The 20765-nt window shown below is 40.8% G+C and overlaps 1 protein-coding gene across 6 annotated transcripts in view; it reads right to left on the reverse strand.

The window, feature by feature from the left end:
- grid2 (glutamate receptor, ionotropic, delta 2) overlaps positions 1–18158 on the reverse strand; it is a 456195-nt gene extending 438037 nt beyond the window's left edge. For all 6 annotated transcript variants that reach the window (XR_009787777.1, XR_009787779.1, XR_009787778.1 and 3 more), the window contains exon 1: positions 17427–18158. Coding sequence is in view for 3 of the 6 variants with exons in the window: in XM_061767886.1 (XP_061623870.1) it covers positions 17427–17514 (88 nt within the window). In the remaining 3 variants the exon portion in view is untranslated. The remainder of the gene's footprint in view (positions 1–17426) is intronic.
- Positions 18159–20765: the final 2607 nt, after the last annotated feature.

Below are 20765 nucleotides of genomic sequence, written 5' to 3' on the forward strand. Positions count from 1 at the left end.
GATTTTTTGGGGCCGATCAGCGAGTTTAAAAAAAAACGATAACCGATCCGATCACAAGATGGAGCAATGTGCCCATTTAAATGACTTGTTCATTTACTGTATATACTTGTGTACTGTATACTGCATATCTTCAAAGATATCTTCAGGTCGTGTATTCTAATCAGTCAGGTCAAACCAACATTACAACATGACAGAAATAATGGGTGCTAACTTACTGTAATTAAATTACTTTATTGTGATTAAATTACTTCACACAAACCGAAACTTTAGCGCATAGGTGTCAAACTCAAGGCCCGGGGGCCAGATGTGGCCCGCCGCATCCTTTTATGTGGCCCGTGAAAGCAAATCATGCTCGTCAACCTCTGTGATTTTTGCTCAAATCTGTACCCATATTCCAAACTGTCATAATAACAAACAATAATGTTGAGATATTGGATTTTCCTGTTATCAAACCCTCCGTTTATTTATATAATTTTATTGAATGCTTAGTCCACCATTGCAAGTTTAACCACTATGACCGTGATGGATATTTTTTTTCTTTTCTTATTTGAATTCAAACTGAATTAAATTTTATCCGGTTTCCTCCCACATCCCAAAAACATGCGTGATAGGTTAATTGAAGTCTCTAAATTGCCCGTAGGTGTGAATGTGAGTGCGAATGGTTGTTTGTTTGTATGTGCCCTGCGATTGGCTGGCAACCAGTTCAAGGTGTACCCCGCCTCCTGCCCGATGATAGCTGGGATAGGCTCCAGCACGCCCACGACCCTACTGAGGATAAGCAGTAAAAGAAAATGGATGGATGGCTGAATGAAGTAACACATTGACAAATAATTCAAATTAGTTGCATTAGGTAGAAATTAATAATAAATAGAATAATTTAACTTAAATATTCATCTATTGAGGTAACTGCGGTAAGTGCAGCAACAACGAGCAAGGATTTAAAGATTTTGGGCACAGCACACAACTGCTTCTGAGTGAATCCTTATCTCTTGGCATTCGCAAACTTTGATGCCATGCTCCACCCACATAAGATGGCATGGGCAAAAAGGCTTCGCAATATAGAGTCACAAATCTAGAACACTTTGGTTCAGATTGGGGAGATTACCGACAGTAAACACAAGCAATGGATTTCACCCAAAATGGCCGCTTCGAACCAAAATGGTCAACATCCTTTTCAAGTTTGGGCATGGATCCTTCAGACAGTTTTGTGTCTCCTGTTGTGATTGACATGTCCACTAAATTTCCTGTTTATCTCTGTCATTTTCAGACGGCACAAACTGAGTAAATTTAGAGGGGGTTGTCTTCGGGACGTCTTAAACATACAGTATATATTTTTACCTGAATACATGCCTTTGCAAAGGATTGGTGACTCTTCAGGAATGTCGCGGTTCCCAAAAAGGCGGAAGAAGCGATTCCAAGAGGGCCTTCGCACTGCCCAGTGTTTTTCTTCGTTGTTGTTGTTTTCAATCCCACGATGACAGCGCTGTGATTCCTGAACACTTGGCATTTACACACATACAACCACGTGCAGGTTGCTAAAGTTGGCTGATAGTAGGAATGAGACCCTCTAAAGTGTCGGATTTCAACTGTTAATCAATTGTTGTTAACCCTCATAAAGCAATGGCTGTGCATGAGCAGCGAAATCCAACCGACTCTCTTTATTGTGCTGCATCTGTTTTACCTTGCGTTGCTTTTGGCTAATCATAGTCAATTTAGTAATGATGCATAAATCACAGTGACCTTTACTTAAGAACTTTTATACGATTCTAAACACACACACACACAAAAAACACCCACTCATCCCTCCGTCTCCCGCACACAATCATATACAAAAGGTCACCGGAAATGAGTGGAATTCATGGAAGCAAAAAACAACAATATCCCAATGATTAGAGCTGGGCCCTGCAGACGAAAAGAGGATTTGCAGCTTAACTTTTTAAGATTTAGCTACAAGACTTATGCTCAGTATAGCACAGTATAATTGAATAGGAGATTTGCATATGGATTACCGTGCTGTTACTTTTGATTTATTGCGGCAAACAGATACTTTCGGTCAAGTGAATACCGGTGGGGTCCAAAATAAGCAGCATGGTTGAAAGGGGGAAAACATTAATTACAGTATATCCATCAATCATCGGCCTTTCTCAAACTTATTTTTACCAATGCAAACCTTTCCAGAGTTGGAACACCGCCTCATTAAAAATAATGATATCAATATTATACCTGGTCATTACACTTTTAACAACTAACAACACCAATTCGGGCTTGTGTTGAATTAATATAAATTGGATTTCACAGGGGACTGTTTCTTACTGTATACTCCAAAATGGCAAAGCTACACCAAAAAAATTAAACATTGGTTTCTAGCGACAAACATCACCATTGAGCACCATTGGAAATGAATTTTTTTCTTCCACATGTATCTTAGCATAACATTTAAAAAACATATTTGGAATCAGTGTTTTCGGTTACACAAAGTTGTTTTCTAACAAAATGAAGCTCCTCGGCTCACTTCAATATAGTTTCTTGGCCCCAAGATGACGCCAAAGCAATATTTTTATATTAGACATGGCTTTGGCCTAAGTACAAAAATGGCAAAATGGTGAGTTTTTGACACAAACACAGGACATGTTCCCAACCAAAATTCGCTAATAGGAAAATTCACGAATGCCGAACCGTGACTTTGCAGGGGGTTCACTATACTGCCTTTAAATTGTTAATTTGTTGTATTTGCCTACTCTGATATGGGATTTTTGCGCAGGTGGTAGTTCTGAGTGCATAAAAAGACATTATGATAGATTTTCTTTAAACCTTTTGATTGTGCTAAAGTGCATGCCTCCCCATCATTTTGTGTCTAAAATTGATTTCTGCATTAAATATTAATGCAGCACACTTTAAATATGTATTCCCATTTGGCTCACAGAGTCCAGCCGGTTACCATCATCCGTATAACAACCTTACAAAGGAATACCTGTGCACACCAGTCAATGGCAACAACAAGTCACATCCGTGTGTCGAGTGGAATATTGTTTCAGGTAGTCGCACTTAAAGTCTTTTGAGCCCCTACGCTGTAACTCTTACAGCAAGTGTGTGATCATCTTAAAAGTGCAGCCATAATCAATATACTCGCCTCTTCGCCTGCACTCCCCGTGGCATCCGCTCTTGTAAATAACAATGAAGTTTTAAATCGACCCGCTAGATCACACACATTTGTAAGCCATTATAGCGCTCTTCATCATGTCACAACGGAGCGGGTACCCTCAAAGACATTGCATGGAGACTTATTTGAGAATTATATACGAGCTTCAGAACTCACTGTGGTCCATGTGACCCAATAGTGGACAGCGCCATTGTCTGCTAATGAACTACTCTTCAGGGCGCATTTCCTCCTGTCGTGGCTGTGGGTATTTACTCAACTTCAGATGGTGGGAGGCATCTGTATGAGCAGGGAATTGGACTGGATGGGTCATGGGGGCCACACAACATAGTGGAGCAATCGCACGGCGTTTACTTAGAACGCTAATCACTGCAAACGATGTTGTATAATCAGGCAAGGACCCACACTTTAAACCTGGAAGACAATTCGAACTTTTAACGTGGTAAAGTAAAATATATTTGATTATTTTTGAGGAAAATTATGTCAGGTTACCACGTTTTAATCATGTGCAACCAATGTACATGAGCAAATGAAGCACTTTTTTTTCCAAAGTATGTGCTTCTGTTTTGGTTTGCAACCACATTCCAATGGGCTCAGTTGTTAATAGACTTTACGCCGATCTGATCGGTGTTATCAGTATCGGCCGATAATTAGCATTTTATGCTGATTGGTTTTCATGTCATAAGTCCCCAATCCGATCAATGACGTCATCGATCAGCATGTCATTAACAGTATTTATTTAAGTACCGTAATTTCTCATTTATAATGCGCATTTTCTTCCCCCAAAAAATTGACAAAAGTCAATAGTGCGCATTATACACAGGTAAAGGGGCAAATGGAAAAAACTCACATTTTATAAATGTATGTCGCCATCTAGTGGTTATGAAAAAGCTGTACACTTTGATTCCAAAATGCCACCGCCACCTTGTGGTTATAAAAAAGTATTATATATAAAATATTTTTTTTAATGTATAAAATATTTTTTTAAATATGACTGATGACTGAACAACAACCATCATTAATTTCTTTATGGGTATGTTATGTTTAATGATAATGCTTTTCTGAAATGCTTGACCGTTTAATTTGAAATTTAAAATATAATTAAATGTGTTTCGTCTGGTCCTTCATGTTTTCTTTAAAGAATCCCATTTTACAAATTCTGCCTGGGTAATCAAACATATGAGCACAACTGTGAGTTTTCTAATTTACTAAATAAAAGTGGGGCTGGGAATTTCAAAATAAGAGCAAGTAAATTAAAAAAAGGATTAAGTGTTCAAACCAAGTGCTTAACTTCAGAGTAATTCTTTGGAAAAAAAACCTAACAAAATACAGATAATACTTCATGCTTTGATCATATGGGTAGAAGCAAAATCATGCATTGTAAAAATGCATTATACATAGGTAGAAGGGATTTTCAGAATTTTTCGGTCAATTTAGGGGGTGTGTATTATACATGTGTGCGCATTATACACGAGAAATGACGGTGATTTAATTGCAATAAAGTAATTTAATTACACTAAGTTAGCACCCATTATTTCTGTCATGTAATGTTGATCTGACCGAAACTTATGTCAGTGGCCAATCCTTGAATGCCCCCGAGAGGTCATTGGTGTTTTAACTTTTGTCTAAAATGCTAGAGAATAATTTTGAGCTGGGATGGGCTCCAGCACGCCAGCGACCCTTGTGAGGATAAGCTGTACAGAAAATGGATGGATGGCTAAAGTATACAGTAAACAAGTATATATAATAAATGAGCAAGTCATGTAAATAGACACATTGCTCCATCTTGTGATCGGATCGGTTATCGTTTTTTGTTTTTTAACTAGCTGATCGGTAATCAGCCCCAAAAATCCTGATCTAGTAAAGCCTAGTTGTTAACCCTAATGTATGTGTGATTATGAACTGAGACAATTACAGTTACTCCCAGTGTTTTCTTCTGAAACTAAAAGGGAGGCATCTTTATGAGGAAGACATTAAGTGGGAGGTGCAACAGATCAAATATGCTATATTATTTTACTTCAGGAAGCATTTATGACAAAATATACCTCTATAGTACCGGTAATACAAAATACATGGAGAGTACCTCACACAGCCTCCATTCCGCTAGCGTCAAAGGATTAAGTTTGTTTTGCTTTTTCTTTGACTTTTTGTGACACTCCTACCATGAGAAGGATTAATATGGAGTATTAAGAAAAGACTTGTTATCCAAGTTAAGGGAGGGTGTATTAGAGAGTGGTTAACAAGATAGTACTGTTCTTTTGGAAAAGTGTGCCAATTCAATTGTATATTACAAACAAGCTATAGCCAATTTCATAAAACAGCTATTAAACATGCTGCTTTGCATATTGTGCGTACTGGGAAACATTCCCCCAAAGCACTTCAATTGGAACAAAAAAGTCATTTCAATGCATTATACCGAATCTCGTTTCATGTTTGCTGCCGCTATTTATTCCATCATGTTCATGTTTGAGACCCTTAAGGAGCACACATTTGCCTGGCTGCGAAGCTGCAATCCAGATGGGCGCATGCGAGCAGCTTTGAGACATGTTGCCAAGTGTGTCAGACAAACAAACAAACACACTGACGTCCCACGACAGTGATTAGCCGAGGGTTTAACACCTCTCATTTCGGATGAGTGTTTCCGGAAGCGCTGACAACATGTAGATTATGTAGGAGGAGGTTAGAGGGAAATGGGGATTACGTTCGTCCTGTTTTAAAATACGCGCAATTCGGGAGATTTACGGTCGTCTTTATATATATTTATTTATTTATTTATTTATTTATTTGAATTTACGATAATGTTATTTCAACATTTTCAACTTTTGGGGGCGATTTACAGGTGTCTAACTTTAACAGTAGTGCAGTAGTAATTTACAGTAGTTTATTTATTTTTTTTAAACCTGAATAGGTATTGGAAGATTTATGGTTCTTATGTTAACCTACACTGCCTTTAGGAATTTAAGTTAGTCTCATTTAAACCTGGGCAAATTTGGGGGGGGGGGGGGGGGGTGATTTAAAGTCGTGTTATTTTAACCCACACACTTTTTGGAAGATTTATGGTAGTATTCATTTAACCTGAGTACCTTTTGGCGTAATTTGTGATCGTCTTATTTTAACCTACACAACATTTACAGTTGCCTTATCTTATCCTGTGCACCTTTTAGAGAATTAACTTTTTTTTTTTTTTTTTAATCTAAAGAACTTTTTGGGAGATTTAGGGTAGTCTCATTTTAACCGATGTAACTTTTGGGGGATTTAGAGTAGTATCATTTTAACATACACAGCATATTGGTAATTTACGGTAGTGTCATTTTAACCTGAAGAACTGAAGAACCTGGGAAATTTGCAGCAGTGTTTCAACCTGCTGAACTTCGGGGATTCACAGTCGTCTGTTTTCAATCTTTGCAACATTTGGGGGATTTATGGTAGGAGTCTCTGACCGATTGATGACAACCATCTTTTAATTTTTCTGGCAGCTTTTCTGGTCATTGTGGTAACATGGGAAGCGCACAGATAAAATCACTTGCACTGACCTCTTTCTATGTGACATATCGCCACGGATCAAATGATTTCTTGACAGCTGCTTTTGCTACTGGAGCGAGTAGGGTGCATGTAAAGCAGGCGATGGGTGAGGAGAGAAGTCGTTCACTGAAGAAACTTCAGTGTCAATAGACAGGAAAACAGCACAGCAAATAAATATGGGGTAAAGATGTTTAGCTGTAAATATTAGATATGTAAATAAGTTAAATATGTTTACAGTATATCTGAAATATTTTTGCTAAAGAAAGCATGGTCATTCTCTTATAGCCTTTGAACAAAATGACAAAGAGTAAGAATAGAAATGCTGCAGTAATATGTGTGCATTGAAGCATCATGCTGAACATAACCTTGTATTAACCGACTCACAAAAAAATGGCTGCAGCATCGTGACGACACACAAGCTGCTGCAGCATCTCAGACCCCGCTGCACGCAACCGTTTGAAAAGAGCAAAGTCACCGCGTGAGCATCAGTCATGCGATAATTGTGTTGTATAATATGGAAATAAAGGCTTCAGCTATAATCTATCGCCCCCCCCCCCCCCCCCCCCCCCCCAGCCGAGTGAAACATTGAGCAACAGCACCACCAAGTTGCTTTGCTCTCTCGCACTGTGGGGGTTGACTGTGTGGTCATAAAGTCACTGGTGTGCGCTAAATATGATATTACGCCGCATAACCAATTTGCTTTGCTCCGAAGGTGTCTTACGTGCACAACAAGGTTGGGCCACACATTACGATACAATACATTCTTCTTTTGGGTTGCCCATTCATTTATTTACTATAGCGCCTTTCCTCATTAGAGTCGCGGTTGAGCTGGAGCCTATCCTGGATGACTTTTGGCCTAGTGGGATACCCTAGTCTGTTCGTTAGTCAATCGCAGGGCACGTATAAATGAAAAACAGTGATAATCTTATAGGATAATCTTATAATACATAAAATAGTCTGTCTTTTTACGTCCTTGGTCAGGAAGGGGCCAAATCGGGACAAAAACATTCTGACTGTCTTTACGTGTGTACCGGGCCTCGCTTGCATGTTTTTGGAATTTGGGAGGAAGCCAGAATACCTGGAGAAAACCCATGTTAAGCACAGGGGCAACACGCATACGCCACACAGTAAGGACACCGAACCTCAAAACTGTTAGGAAATGCTTTCACTAATACACCGTGCTGCCCCAGCAACAACTTGTAACAATAAAAAAAAGAGGCATAAAAATCTTATTCTCTGATCTGTGTTGTCGGAGTGCTCTTACAGTGCACATTGGCTTCAAACATGATTATATTCTCTAATTGTCATTTATCTGTGGTAATTGCTCAACAGTAAATGTCCACATTAGGCTTTTATATTACATGAGTAAACATGGTAGAGGGATTAACATGAGACCTGATGGTGGGGGGTCGAGTTCATTGCTCTGTGTTTAAAAACAAAAGCTGGCATGGATATTGTAAAAAAATAAGAGCTTTTGTTTGTGACACTCCCACAAAATCCCCTGGCAACATCTCCATGTTTTACTGTCCAATGAATCTCTTAAGTAGATATTAATAAAGAAATATTCCTTGTTGCAATGTATCATGTCTAGCACGAAAGTTACAAAAAGCCGCACGGCCACCATTGGCTGTCGTGGAAATAATTCAGCGGATTGAGTGGGCTGCCAACAAATTACACAATTACCCTCACTCACACACATGCATGAGGACCTACACGCCCACACATGTACGATTCCCGACTGGAGATACTGCTCACCATCAAGTGCCATGCCGAATGCATGAACAGGCTCGCATTGGCGCACATGCATGACCGAGACACTCCCACACATCCTGTACATATACGGTACCATTCGTGAAAGCCACTAAATGCACATTCTGGTCACCCTTTGGCCGCTTTGTTACACGTTTTACTAGACCAAGCAAAGCTAGCAGCTGTAAATATTCATTCTATTACACAAATGTAGTGCATAAAGAATGGATGAGCAGCAGACTTAAACATATATAGGACATGCTCAAAGAGCGCAAGCAGGGACGTATAGCGACAAGCGTCGTGATTACAGACTCGATGCAAGCAATTGGTATCACCGCAGCTGCATTTATACATATTTTTTGACACATATATACTTTAATTACCAAAGTGTTATTAATACAGACGGAATAATTAGCATGTGATGGGAGAATGTGTCCATTCCGCTGTTGAAAATAAAACTTGGCATCCGTGCATGTGCAATTGCGGTGGCATAATATGAGGAGCTACTCATATTTGTTTGCTAACCTTGCACTAAAGGTCAAGTGTTGCCTAAGAACGAATGCAAATTACACTTAGCGCTTACGTAATGGTAATCCAAGGAAGTATCCACTGCTAATGCAAGGCTTCATGAGGCATCTTTTCCCTTACTGTGTCTCTGTCTGGGTTCCTTTTCCTGTCCTTGCGTAGTGGCTGTGGCAGACATACCATTTTGTTTTCCATTGGCTTCCGGGTCAGATGCACTCCAGTCTTATTAAATATGCCTCCCAACAAGTGAACCAGAAACTATCGCAATGGGTCCTCGGATTACGATGACCCTGACCTACAGTGTTCAGTGTTTCTGAACGGCGAGCAAGGTAAGAAATTCTTCTCTTTTTTTTTGGTTACTGTTTTGTGCATTTATGGCTTAATTGTTTTCCCTACAAATATTCACTACAGTATACTGTATGACTTTACTACTCCATTAGCGTAGGTTAGTGATAGAGACAATGTCTGTTAAGACTTGAACTCAAATTCGGGTTCAGTCAGTGTTTTAGCAACAGAACGCTTTTCATAAAGGAACACCCCAGGTAATTCTTTTGGGCTATGTACCTTAACTAAAATGTTACTTTGAACTGAAGAATTATACTCCTGCATCGACAGATTGGGAGCTGAGGTCATCCTTGCAGTTCCCACTGCGTCCACCAAACTTGCCTGCAGTTCCGCCGCAGTGCACGAGTCTCTACGGTCAGATCGCAACATGGACATGGATCGCGCACTTCCTCATGTACACCAATCCCCCTCTTTCTATTGTTGTTATATGTTTGGTATGGAAAGAAAGTTTGAGTGTCTAAAAATGTGCTGTATAAATTCTCACCAACGGACAATGTGATCTTCAATGAACATGTTTTTGGAATGTGGGAGGACCCGGACTACCGGAAAACCCACCCAAGCACGGAGAGAACATGCAAAAATTGCAACACAGAGAGGTCACAGCCTGGATTCAAACCCCCAACCACAGAACTGTGAAGCAGATATGCTAACCACTCATCCACCATGTCACCCATGTATTGTCATTATTTATGTTTTTTATTTTTGTTTAACTAGCTGAGACTGAATCAACAGGGTCTCTTCTGGTTGCAGCCAAGTAACGCACGCCATTAAGCCTCGAGACATGATTCATTATTAATTTCACACACTCTAGAATAGAAAGTAGAATAGACGGTATTGTCGTTGTTGCAGGAACAACGAAAGGCAGTTTTGTAGCTCTGTTTAACAGCACATCCTAAGTAAGTTCGTCGATCAGTATACCCATCCGCACTGCCGATTAAGCCATTAATTGTAAATGCCACATCAAATCTTGTTGGCACCCAATCTTGCTGAGAAATATAAGCTCGTCCACATCAATCCATCTATTTTCTATATCGCTTATCCTGTTCTTTGAGTAAAAGGCCCGAATTGGCTAGTCGGCAGTCAATCATGGAGAGACAGACAATCCATCGCACACACATTCACAACATCACTGAGTGGCATTTGAACCAACGCTGCCTGGACGGAAGTCAGCCGAGAAATCTGACGTCTTGGTTTAAATTGGCGAGCCTGAATGTTCTGAACTCCTGATTCATGCTGGCGTCATATTGAACTGAATGATGCTGCCCAGAAGAGCTGTAATTCAGGCCACATAACGCCTAATTTGATGTCAAAGGGGCAGGACTTCTAAAATCTTACTATACCTGATGTAAAAATAAATACATTTTCCCCCTTGTTTGAATGTAAAACAAATCAAATACATTCGGAAAATATTTATATTTCATAAATGTTTTAAAAATAATTTTACAAAACAACCTCAGATTTCTTGAGAATACTTTGCTTCAGTTTGCCATCTGTAGTGTGTGCAAAATAACTGATCACAGTGCTTGTATTTTGTAGGAATTATTACCATTCAATTTTTTACAGCACCAGAATAAATCTGAAATTATCGTGAACATGAGCATTTTTTTTTTTTTGGTAACTCAAATCATCTGTACGTCATATATTTTAAGGGTTATGTTTGTTTACTTGCTGAGAGAGAGATAGGTGATAATTTAGCTTCAATTTTATTTTATTTTTTAAATCTCCCCGCCTTTCCTAGTTTACAATACGTAACGACAACAACGCAAAGTCCTTCGGTGAACGTATTGACTGAACGTGAACCTCAGAGATGGCTCATTAACTGAATGAGGAAGCACTTGAATGATTTTGTGAAAATTACTGAACGATTCGGTGAACGACTCTTTTGTACGGATCTTTTTAAAGAACTGATTCTAATGATTCAGTACACTGAAAAGAACTGCCGTTCCCATCACTACCGTCTGTAATAAATGTCCGTACTGTGAAAAATTGGTTCCAGCCTGAAGTTTGTCTTCTTTTTTCTTTTTTCTTTTTTTTGGGGGGGGGGGGGGGGGGGTCCCGCAGAGCTCTGAGGCAGAAATTCTGCGTCAACCTATTTTTGAAGTCCACTTACTCGAGTTATTTTTGGATCATATTTTGTGGTATAGTTACGGTTTAAACTCTTAAAATAGACAATTGCCGGGGTTCAGCCCCTATTACTGTACGTACTCCATTGTGTTCCAAGTATCATATAAGCACATAATCATCCAATTACTATAGAGATCACTAAGCCTGAGTCTGTCAATCTGATGTAGAGTCAGTCTCTATAAAAAGCATGATGGACTGCCTCCCTTCTTGTGTGTGAGTGTTCGCGGCTTAACACAAACACAGAACACAATCACCAGGTCAAAAGAGCCGCGACCATCCAGACTCGTCCACTCGCATCAGCGACCGTCGCTGAGCGATGGCGCATCTTGTCGGCAGCAGAGGATGACCACAAGTGCAGCCGCAGCCTTTCCGACAGGTAATCGTACTTCTCGCAGGTCCGCCGCGTCAGTCCGCCTCAACCTCAAACACCCTGTCTCGTTTTCCGTCTGTGGCCCGCTGAAGAGACGTGCCTCAGCGGGTGCAGGTACACTTACGTCTGTCGCACAGCACTCGCAAGAAATCGCGGGAGGTCACATGAACCGGCCGCTTTTGTTTCCACCTCTGTGAATCGCACGCACAAATGAGGTTGTGGGGGTGGAGAAACATTGGGGTACAAACATTCCCTGATATGAGGTGCTAAATCTTCCTGGTCAACGATAGCAAGGACCAACGCGTCTGTCAGTGGACGCATTACTCAAAAGATGTGACATTTAATACATGGTGCCTGGCAGCCACCGCTCATGTGTTGCGTTCATGGGCTGCACGGTGAAATTTACAACACAAGCTTGTAGTGGAGGCATTTGTGAGGTTTGTGAAACCCTTCTCCCTGCACTACTGGGCCATGTGTTTTCCTTTAAATGAAATCTTAATGTCCTCACCACAAGCAATGACTTATTCGCTTTACACCTTCCCTAATGCATAAATTGACACCATGCAGATTTCTTGGTGTGATTTTGTGGTTCCAAGTAACTAAAAAAATTGTATGTTTGTGATAATGAGGCGGCAGCAGGAGCGCCCAAGTTTGTCAGAAGACCTTGTTCAGTATACTGCATTCTGTGTGTCTGCACTGTACAATTTCTCTTTTTTAATGCACGCGGGTAATTGACAGGTGATCAGGTGAAAATGGACAATAGCTCTATGCTGCAAGAGGCCATAAGACAAAGGCAGCTCTACATCTGCCATTTCATAGTCATTTGAATATTCTATGCACTTGGCATTTGAAATGTGTGAATATCCATGATGGGAAGTTGAGAGCAAGGGGAAAATATATATATAAATGGGATAAATGAATGATGCTACGCTCTGCCTTTAAAATGTTATTGGTGTGAATGTGTGAAGGCTTCGACGACAGAGCTTCTTGTAATGCATTTGGTACGACACAAAAAAAAAAAAAAAAAAAGTTGTTCACTGTGTAGTGAGGATTTAACGTGACTGCATAAATCAAGCAGTGTAACTAATCAAGAGGCAACACACCGGCGCTCATCCGCCCACCTGTGCTGTCTGCGTGTCAATACGAGCAGCCCTCATAAAGTAAAAGGGGGGCGGTACATTGCCATGCAGCACACCATGCGCACAGGGACACGAGGCGAGTCCATTCAAAATTGAGTAAACAACATTCAATAAACGTTTTGGAACTGAGGACACTAATTGTTGAAGCTTTGTAGGTGGAATTCTTTCCCATTCTTGCTTGATGTAGAGCTTCAGCTGTTCAACAGTCCGGGGTCTCCGTTGTCGTATTTTACGCTTCGTAATGGGCCACACATTTTCAATGGGAGACAGGTCTGGACTGCAGGCAGGCCAGTCTAGTACCCGCACTTGTTTACTACGAAGCCACGCTGTTGTAACACGTGCAGAATGTGGTTTGGCATTGTCTTGCTGAAATAAGCAGGGGCGTCCATGAAAAAGACATTGCTTGGATGGCAGCATATGTTTCTCCAAAACCTGTATGTACCTTTCAGCATTAATGGTGCCTTCACAGATGTGTAAATTACCCATGCCATTGGCACTAACACAGCCCCATACCATCACAAATGCTAGCTTTTGAACTTTGCATCCATAACAGTCCGGATGGTTCTTTTCCTCTTTGGCCCGGAGGACACGACGTTTACAATTTCCAAAAACAATTTGAAATGTGGACTCGTCGGACCGCAGAACACTTTTCCACTTTGCATCAGTCCATCATAGATGAGCTCGGGCCCAGAGAAGCCGGCAGCGTTTCTGGGTGTTGTTGATAAATGGCTTTTGCTTTGCGTAGTAGAGTTTCAAGTTGCACTTACGGATGTAGCGCCGAACTGTATTTACTGACATTGGTTTTCTGAAGTGTTCCTGAGCCCATGTGGTGATATGTTGGTTTTCGGCCTTGCAATTGTACGTTGAGGAACATTGTCCTTTAACGGTTCGACTATTTTCTCACGCACTTCTTCACAAAGAGGCGAACCTCGCCCCATCTTTGCTTGTGAATGACTGAGCAATTCAGGGAAGCTCCTTTTAAACCCAATCATGGCACCCACCTGTTCCCAATTAGCCCATTCACCTGTGGGATGTTCCAAACAGGTGTTTGATGAGCATTCGTCTTTTTTGCCACCTGTCCCAGCTTTTTTGGAACGTGTTGCAGACATAAAATTCCAAGTTAATGATTATTTGCTAAAAACAATCAAGTTTATCAGTTTGAACATTAAATATCTTGTCTTTGTAGTGTATTCAATTTTTATTTATGTTTAACACAACGTCCCAACTTCATTGGAACTGGGGTTGTACAATCAATCATGCCCTGTACTAAGTGCAGTGTCTAAAATTAATTCAGAATAAATAACCAGAGACTATTATGGAGTATGGAGTATTATTATTATTATGGACCTGCTTAATATAGGCTAAAGGCTTTAGTCAACATTATTGATAACTAATTACGAGTTCAGCATTTCTAATGGAAAACTAAGCCAAAGCTTTTTGACCCTCACAGGCTGCCTTATTCACCCTCTTAAATCATCACTGAACTCGTGACACAAAATCTCCATTCTGAGCAGTTATAATTTAAAACAAAACAAAAAAAACCACTTCATCGAAATGAGCAACACGAATGCTAACGGGTTAGCCTTTGTGGTGGTTTCTGGGTTGGTGTGGTCAATGTCAGAAAATAATTTAATGCATGATATTAACAAGATTAAATTCAGGGGTTAAAAAGGGTCTAAATACAGCCAAGGGGTACACAGATCCCCCCCCCCACCCCATCCCCTTTGAAATACATCTCTCTGGCCTTCCCTCATTCCATTTTTAGCAGCAACAAAGAGATTAAAGAGGGATTACTTCTGACATGTCAATGCGATGCGCCTGCGGCCTATGCTACTTTTTCGTTTTTCTTTTTTTTACCTTTTTGTCATGCAGTTCTAAGTCAAAATAACACTCATACACACAGGTTAGACTGGAGTAAAGAGGTTTGCTAAAATACCAACATGCTCCTCAATGTCACGTCCATTTCATTGAAACACTTGCGAGAAAAAGCAATCCTCTCGTGTACTCTGGTTTATAGCCATTGTGCTGAGGTGGCAAGAACAGATGGATTGGCGACGGAAGGAGAGAGACAGTATTGTTTGTTTGTTTGTTTGTTTGTTGTCGTTGATAACCTTGTGTTGTGAGTCTAAGGACGTTTGCCTTGCAATGAAATGAACTATTGAGGCAAAGTGGCGAGGAGGAGAGGGGGACAGAAAGAAGTGAAATCAAAGAAGTTGCAAACCAGGTTGCACTCACATTTGTTAATGCAAGAGTCCCGTAATGCACTGCTTCAATGAGTCGTAACTAGAGGAGGAATAAATGCGACTCGCCAACAAAGCGCCACACAAGGCTTTCATTGTCTTCCAACAGAAAAATGCTTGCTTGTCTGCTCTGCACAAATAAGGCAGACGAGTAATAACTTCTTTTGTAGGGTTTCATGCAAAAAGAAAAGCCTGTTCATTTGTAAGGAAAACAGACAAGCTAAGTTATTTATGGATAACTTGAAAAATCTTTGACTTTTTCCTCTTTTTGACTAACTGATTAACTTTGGATCTTGAGATTCGTTAATCTGAACCTGATCATTTTTGTAGCGTAACTCGAAAAGAACTTTTGATGAAACGTTGGTGTGTAGTGTTTTGTGATCTTGTCCTGAATTCAGAATCTAAACCAGATTAAGTTTGTAAAACAAAAGGACGCAAAGAGCTGTAAACAGTTTTTGTTGAAAATCGATGACATTTTGATTTGTGACCCAAAATCTTTTCATCTCGATCTAGATTCAGAATCCGGACCCGATCATTTTTGTAACGCAGACATGACACAAAAAGGTGTGAATGACTTTCAATTAGATGTTGGCATGCAGTTTCGGTATGAGTCACAAACCTTTGAATTTGTTCTAGATTCGGAACCTGGATGAATAATCAACGACCAGACAAAGTAGCTAATTCATCCAGCCACTATACTAACAATAGAGCAGATTTAAGTTGTGAAGTTTGGAATGAATCGTCTGAACTATTTGTTATCTGTGTCGTTCAGTACATTGGACTCAGTGACTGTCTGGTATGTAGCCCACTTAAGATGTTGCTGCGCCACCATTTTTCCCCAATCTAAGCCCGCTGCTGATACACACATCAAATACACACCCAGTTAACCGTGACCCGCTTTCAGTACTGCCTTATTGTTGGTAAGCCTTTAGAGAACAGTCTCATACAGTCTCTGTAGCCAAGAGCTTTAACACTCCAATGTAAGTGTGTCAGAACGATGAGGTTTCCATGTCGTGCGGCGAGACAATTGCAGAACACGCCGCCGCTGCTGGGATCAAACCGAAGAGTCACATGGTGATCCGCTGAATTTTTAGATTAGAGATGTCTACCACACCTCACTTTGCAATTAAAGAATATAATTACTGTTCCGAAATATCAATCCTCTTATCACTTCATGGTTATCATTGGCAATGCAATTTCGACCCCTGACCTCCATGCAGGACCTCATGGAGATTCTGCTCCTGACAAACTGCATCCAGGAAGATGCTTAAATTGACTCCATAAATGGATCAAATCGTCTGAGATTCCCCCCTCCACACTGACACGTTATTTTCAGAATAAAGCAGTAAAAAAAATAGATAGATAGATGCCATCTTAACCGCTTGCAGGATGCAGTCCTAATACACTTCCAAATGGACAGGTGCTTATCTTCATGATGGTGTCTCGGCCCCGCTCTCTCTCTCTGTCTTTTTCCAAGGCCATTCAAGTTGTGCAATCGTTATGCGCACCCAACACTACCTCCAGCCCCGTCGTCCTCATACACACACCACCTAAAACTGCACTCATCGCATTCAAAACGCAGAGGATGGGAACTGGGGGAGCTTTTCCCTTGTAAGTTAAATGTATCGGGAGTTTTTAATAACAGGTCAGTCTTTTATTTGTATTTGTTTATTTATTTCGAATTGCATCGCAGGCCATATGAAATGCTCTGGCAGGCCCCGTATGACCCACGGGCTTTGGGTTCCACACCCCCTGCTCTAATGCAACAGTGCCACACTTTGGAGGCAGCAAAGACGGCTGGACGTGATTTATTCCTCTCTCTGGTTCTCTCTCTCTCTCTCTTCCTGTGTGCTGGCACTGCGGATGCCCGCGATGGATACAATGGTTGCCATCGTTGCATTTTTTTCATTTTTTATGTTTTTGAAGAACCTTATATGTCATCTCCTTGATAATTTAAAAAAAAAACACCTGTTTTCCCCAAAGTGCATTCACTCACGATGACATTCCGGATGCGTCGCACCCTGCGGGTCTTTTATATTGATCAATCCGCTTATAGAGAGACGACACCTCCCTGTGCGAGGGGATGCGTGCAATTGAAGTTCAGAGGCAAGTTAAAATGGAAAGTTGACGCATGGGAGACATCTAGTTTCGAGTGGAAGAATGCAACACTGAATAATTTGGGTTACAAAACCTAGACAAAACGCTACCAAAAGAAAGTATGTATAAAAAAAAATAAAATAAAAAAATGTACTCACCAATGTGGATGATGGAGTCCGAGAGCGCACATTTCCACTCGTGGCTCCAAATGACAGCCATGAGCAACATCGCCCAAAGAACTCTCATGGTGTCCAAACAGATCGATGGATAGACAAGATGAATAGATAGTCTCCTCCTTATTCAAAAGCAGAGCAAATCCAAGAAAAAGACGTCTTTCCTGTCTTTTTTTTTTTTTTTTTTTTTAGTCCATCTGTAAGGAGCCGCTTACTCTTCACCAGGATGCAAGAAGAAGAGGAGGAGAAGGAAGAGGAGTGGGGGGGATAAGTGGTGGTCCTCCCCGGTGTTAAATCATAGCGCGGTCAAGAGGAGAGCTGCAAAAGCCGCAGACGGCGAGCTGCAGCGGAGGGAGGAGGGAACAAATTTGCAAGCCTTCCTTGGATGCTTCAGCTTCACCCTCCTCTGCAAACGCACGGCAAAATCCAAAACTCAATGGAGCGATCCGAGAACCAAAACTTCCAGCATTTGTATTCCCCCCCGTTGGTTCCCTAGTCACTTCCACAGCAAATACTTTTAGTTCGATGCTGGAACGAGGACCATTTTCCCAAATTGGGAAGAAGAAAAAAAGAAATGCTCATATAAGAGAAGGCAAATGAGCTGTACGGTGGGCACTCTTCTTTTCCACAGCAGGATGGAGGGATCCCAAAAGAGGAAAATAAGCAGCGATGATGCGCACCGCCTCGCTCCGCACTCCACACTCTGTATGCGGGGACTCGCATTAAGCCCCGGCGTGCACACACTGAGGATGGGGAAGGGGAGGTGCATTGCGTCCCTGCATGTGTGTGTGGGGGGATGGATGGAGATGGAGAGAGAGAGCGAGAGAGCGAGACAGAGAGAGAGAGAGAGAGAGAGAGAGAGAGAACAAGCAATTCCCACCAACAGGTCAAGACGAGAACGCGCAGCGATTCATCAAATACTAGGCGATTATTAAACTAACCGATAACGATTTCTCTCACTCAATTGATCGTTTACAGACATTGTTGAACCTAAAAATGTCAAAATCCGCAGAATTCATAATAATAATAAATCAGACTAATTATCTTTGTGTTTCATCAAAGTAAGACATTTGCAAACATCTTTAACGTTGGAAAACAGTGGTCCACATTTTTTGCCGATTTTCTGACACATGACGGACCAAATAAAAAAATGGAATCAACAAACAATTTCTGTTTATGCATTTCTGCACTGTCAGTTTGAAATAATGTCCTGTTTTTGAATAAAGGGATAGAAATTTAAACAAGCTCTTTCTTAATCCGATTCATCAGGAAAAAAACCAATCAACAAATGAATTGATCATTAAAATAATCGTTAGTTGCAGAACTAGTCAAGACAGATGGTCATCCAAAGTGTCTGCCATCGTAACAACCTCTGTGCTTTTTTTTTTTTTTTTAAATGACAAATTAGGTGACTGTGCCTGTTTGATAGGCTCAGCAGCAACCACAACTGATGATTTTGTTATCATCAATTATCTTCAGTCAAAATATTATTATGTCAAATATATTATGATACAATATAAAAGAAAAAGTAAAATAACTAACAGAAATATGAATGAAACTGGCATGCAAAGATGAAAAAATGTATACCTCATGGTTTTGCCTCTTACTTATCCACATAGACCTAATAAAAATAAGAATTTCATATCAAATTGAATCAAGTGTTCACACTTGAGAAAATATATGCATCGTCACACGAATGTTTAACTGATTCATAAGCGTTTGTGGGACTTGAGTCAGTGAGCCAATTCAAACGAATCGTCTGCTGTGTTTGTGAGACAATCACCCAATTTGACAGAATCCTTCTGAGTCCACTGTATTCCTTTGGATTCCACTGACTCGAGTCGTCCAAGTCTGCAGTGTTTCTGCTGAGTCCACTCACTCCATTCAGTCATCCGATTTAACTGAATCTCCCGAGAATCTCGTGTCCCCATAAAGTCTAATAAATTAAGTCAGTCACCTGATTAACCTGAATCATCTGAGTCTGTAGTGTCTGCTAACTTGAGTCAGTCATTCGATTCAACTGAATTATCTGAGTCATTGGCGTTACTTGTGACGTGAGTAAAGGAAGCAAATCCTTTGAGTATGTACTGTTTCAGGTGAATTCTCTCACTTGGGTCAGTCAATTGATTCAACTGAATGATTTGAGTTTGCGGCATTTCCAGTGCTCCCACTCGAGTTCATTTTCACTGCTTTCATCATTTTCACTCAATTTAGTAAGTAATGTCAAGACACCCTGGGAGGGCTGCAAAAAAACAAAACAATAATCTAATATATTCTAACCACTAAACTATTTTATGCATATTTTGCATCAAACCATTGAGGGAAAGAACTATGTGACATCACTAAAATGTATAGCCTTTTCATTCTTATACTTTCTCAGAGGATTTAGCCATCAGTCATTCCTGACATCTAGTCCCCCCCCCCCCCCCCTCCCTCTCTTGCAGTCAAGTGTTTGTCCACCGCTGCCCTCCCTGAAGGGCTCCTCTTAATCGGCCTCAGAGGTTGGATTAGGGATTAGGAGGATTGGGAGCCGCCGGCTCCCCTTGCACTAACGCATTCAAGGAACAGGACAAGAAGAAGATGACGACGATGAAGAAAAAGTGATAGGCCCACTAATCCTGTCAAAGATGCCCTGGATTCCGATTTTGTGGCGCTATTGATTATTACATGTTATTTGGAGGCTGGACCGTCTAGAGATATGTAAGGAAAGAATGCATATACTTTCAGTGACAGTCAAATGCCCCTGATGGTTGTACAAATCAAAATTTGACCAATGTATTGGATAAAAATATGCCTCAAAAGCCCCTTTTGTACTTCCAGATTACAAAAAAAAAATAAAAATCTTATCATACTGTCGTTGTCTTTAGACTTGGTGAAGCAGCATGTGGCTTATTATTACCCAAATTTATTTAGAACATCTTCTTCCAAGTACATCTAAACAATTGTATGTTTGTTATCAGTGCAAGTCAGACACCAGTTACCGTGTTAGTTAGAAGACCTTGTACACTTGATTTTCATTTTTTATGAGAGTCATGTAGATAATAAATATTGCCACAACGAGGTACAGTAACTACAGCTATGAAGTCCATTTCTGGCTCTTAAAAGGTACAACCTACATTATGTTCAAGACGTACAGGTGAATACTTTGGGGATGGGGTGCTGCTGACCTCGACTCGGGACGTCGTGAGTCTGTGGGGAGAATACTTCGAAGACCTCCTCAATGCCACCGACACGCCTTCCCATGAGGAAGCAGAGTCTGGGGTCTCTGAGGCGGCTCTCCTATCTCTGGGGTTGAGGTCACTGGGGTGGTTAAAAAGCTCCTCG

The sequence above is a fragment of the Phyllopteryx taeniolatus genome, chromosome 3 (genome assembly GCF_024500385.1).
Source record: "Phyllopteryx taeniolatus isolate TA_2022b chromosome 3, UOR_Ptae_1.2, whole genome shotgun sequence".
NCBI lineage: Eukaryota > Metazoa > Chordata > Actinopteri > Syngnathiformes > Syngnathidae > Phyllopteryx > Phyllopteryx taeniolatus.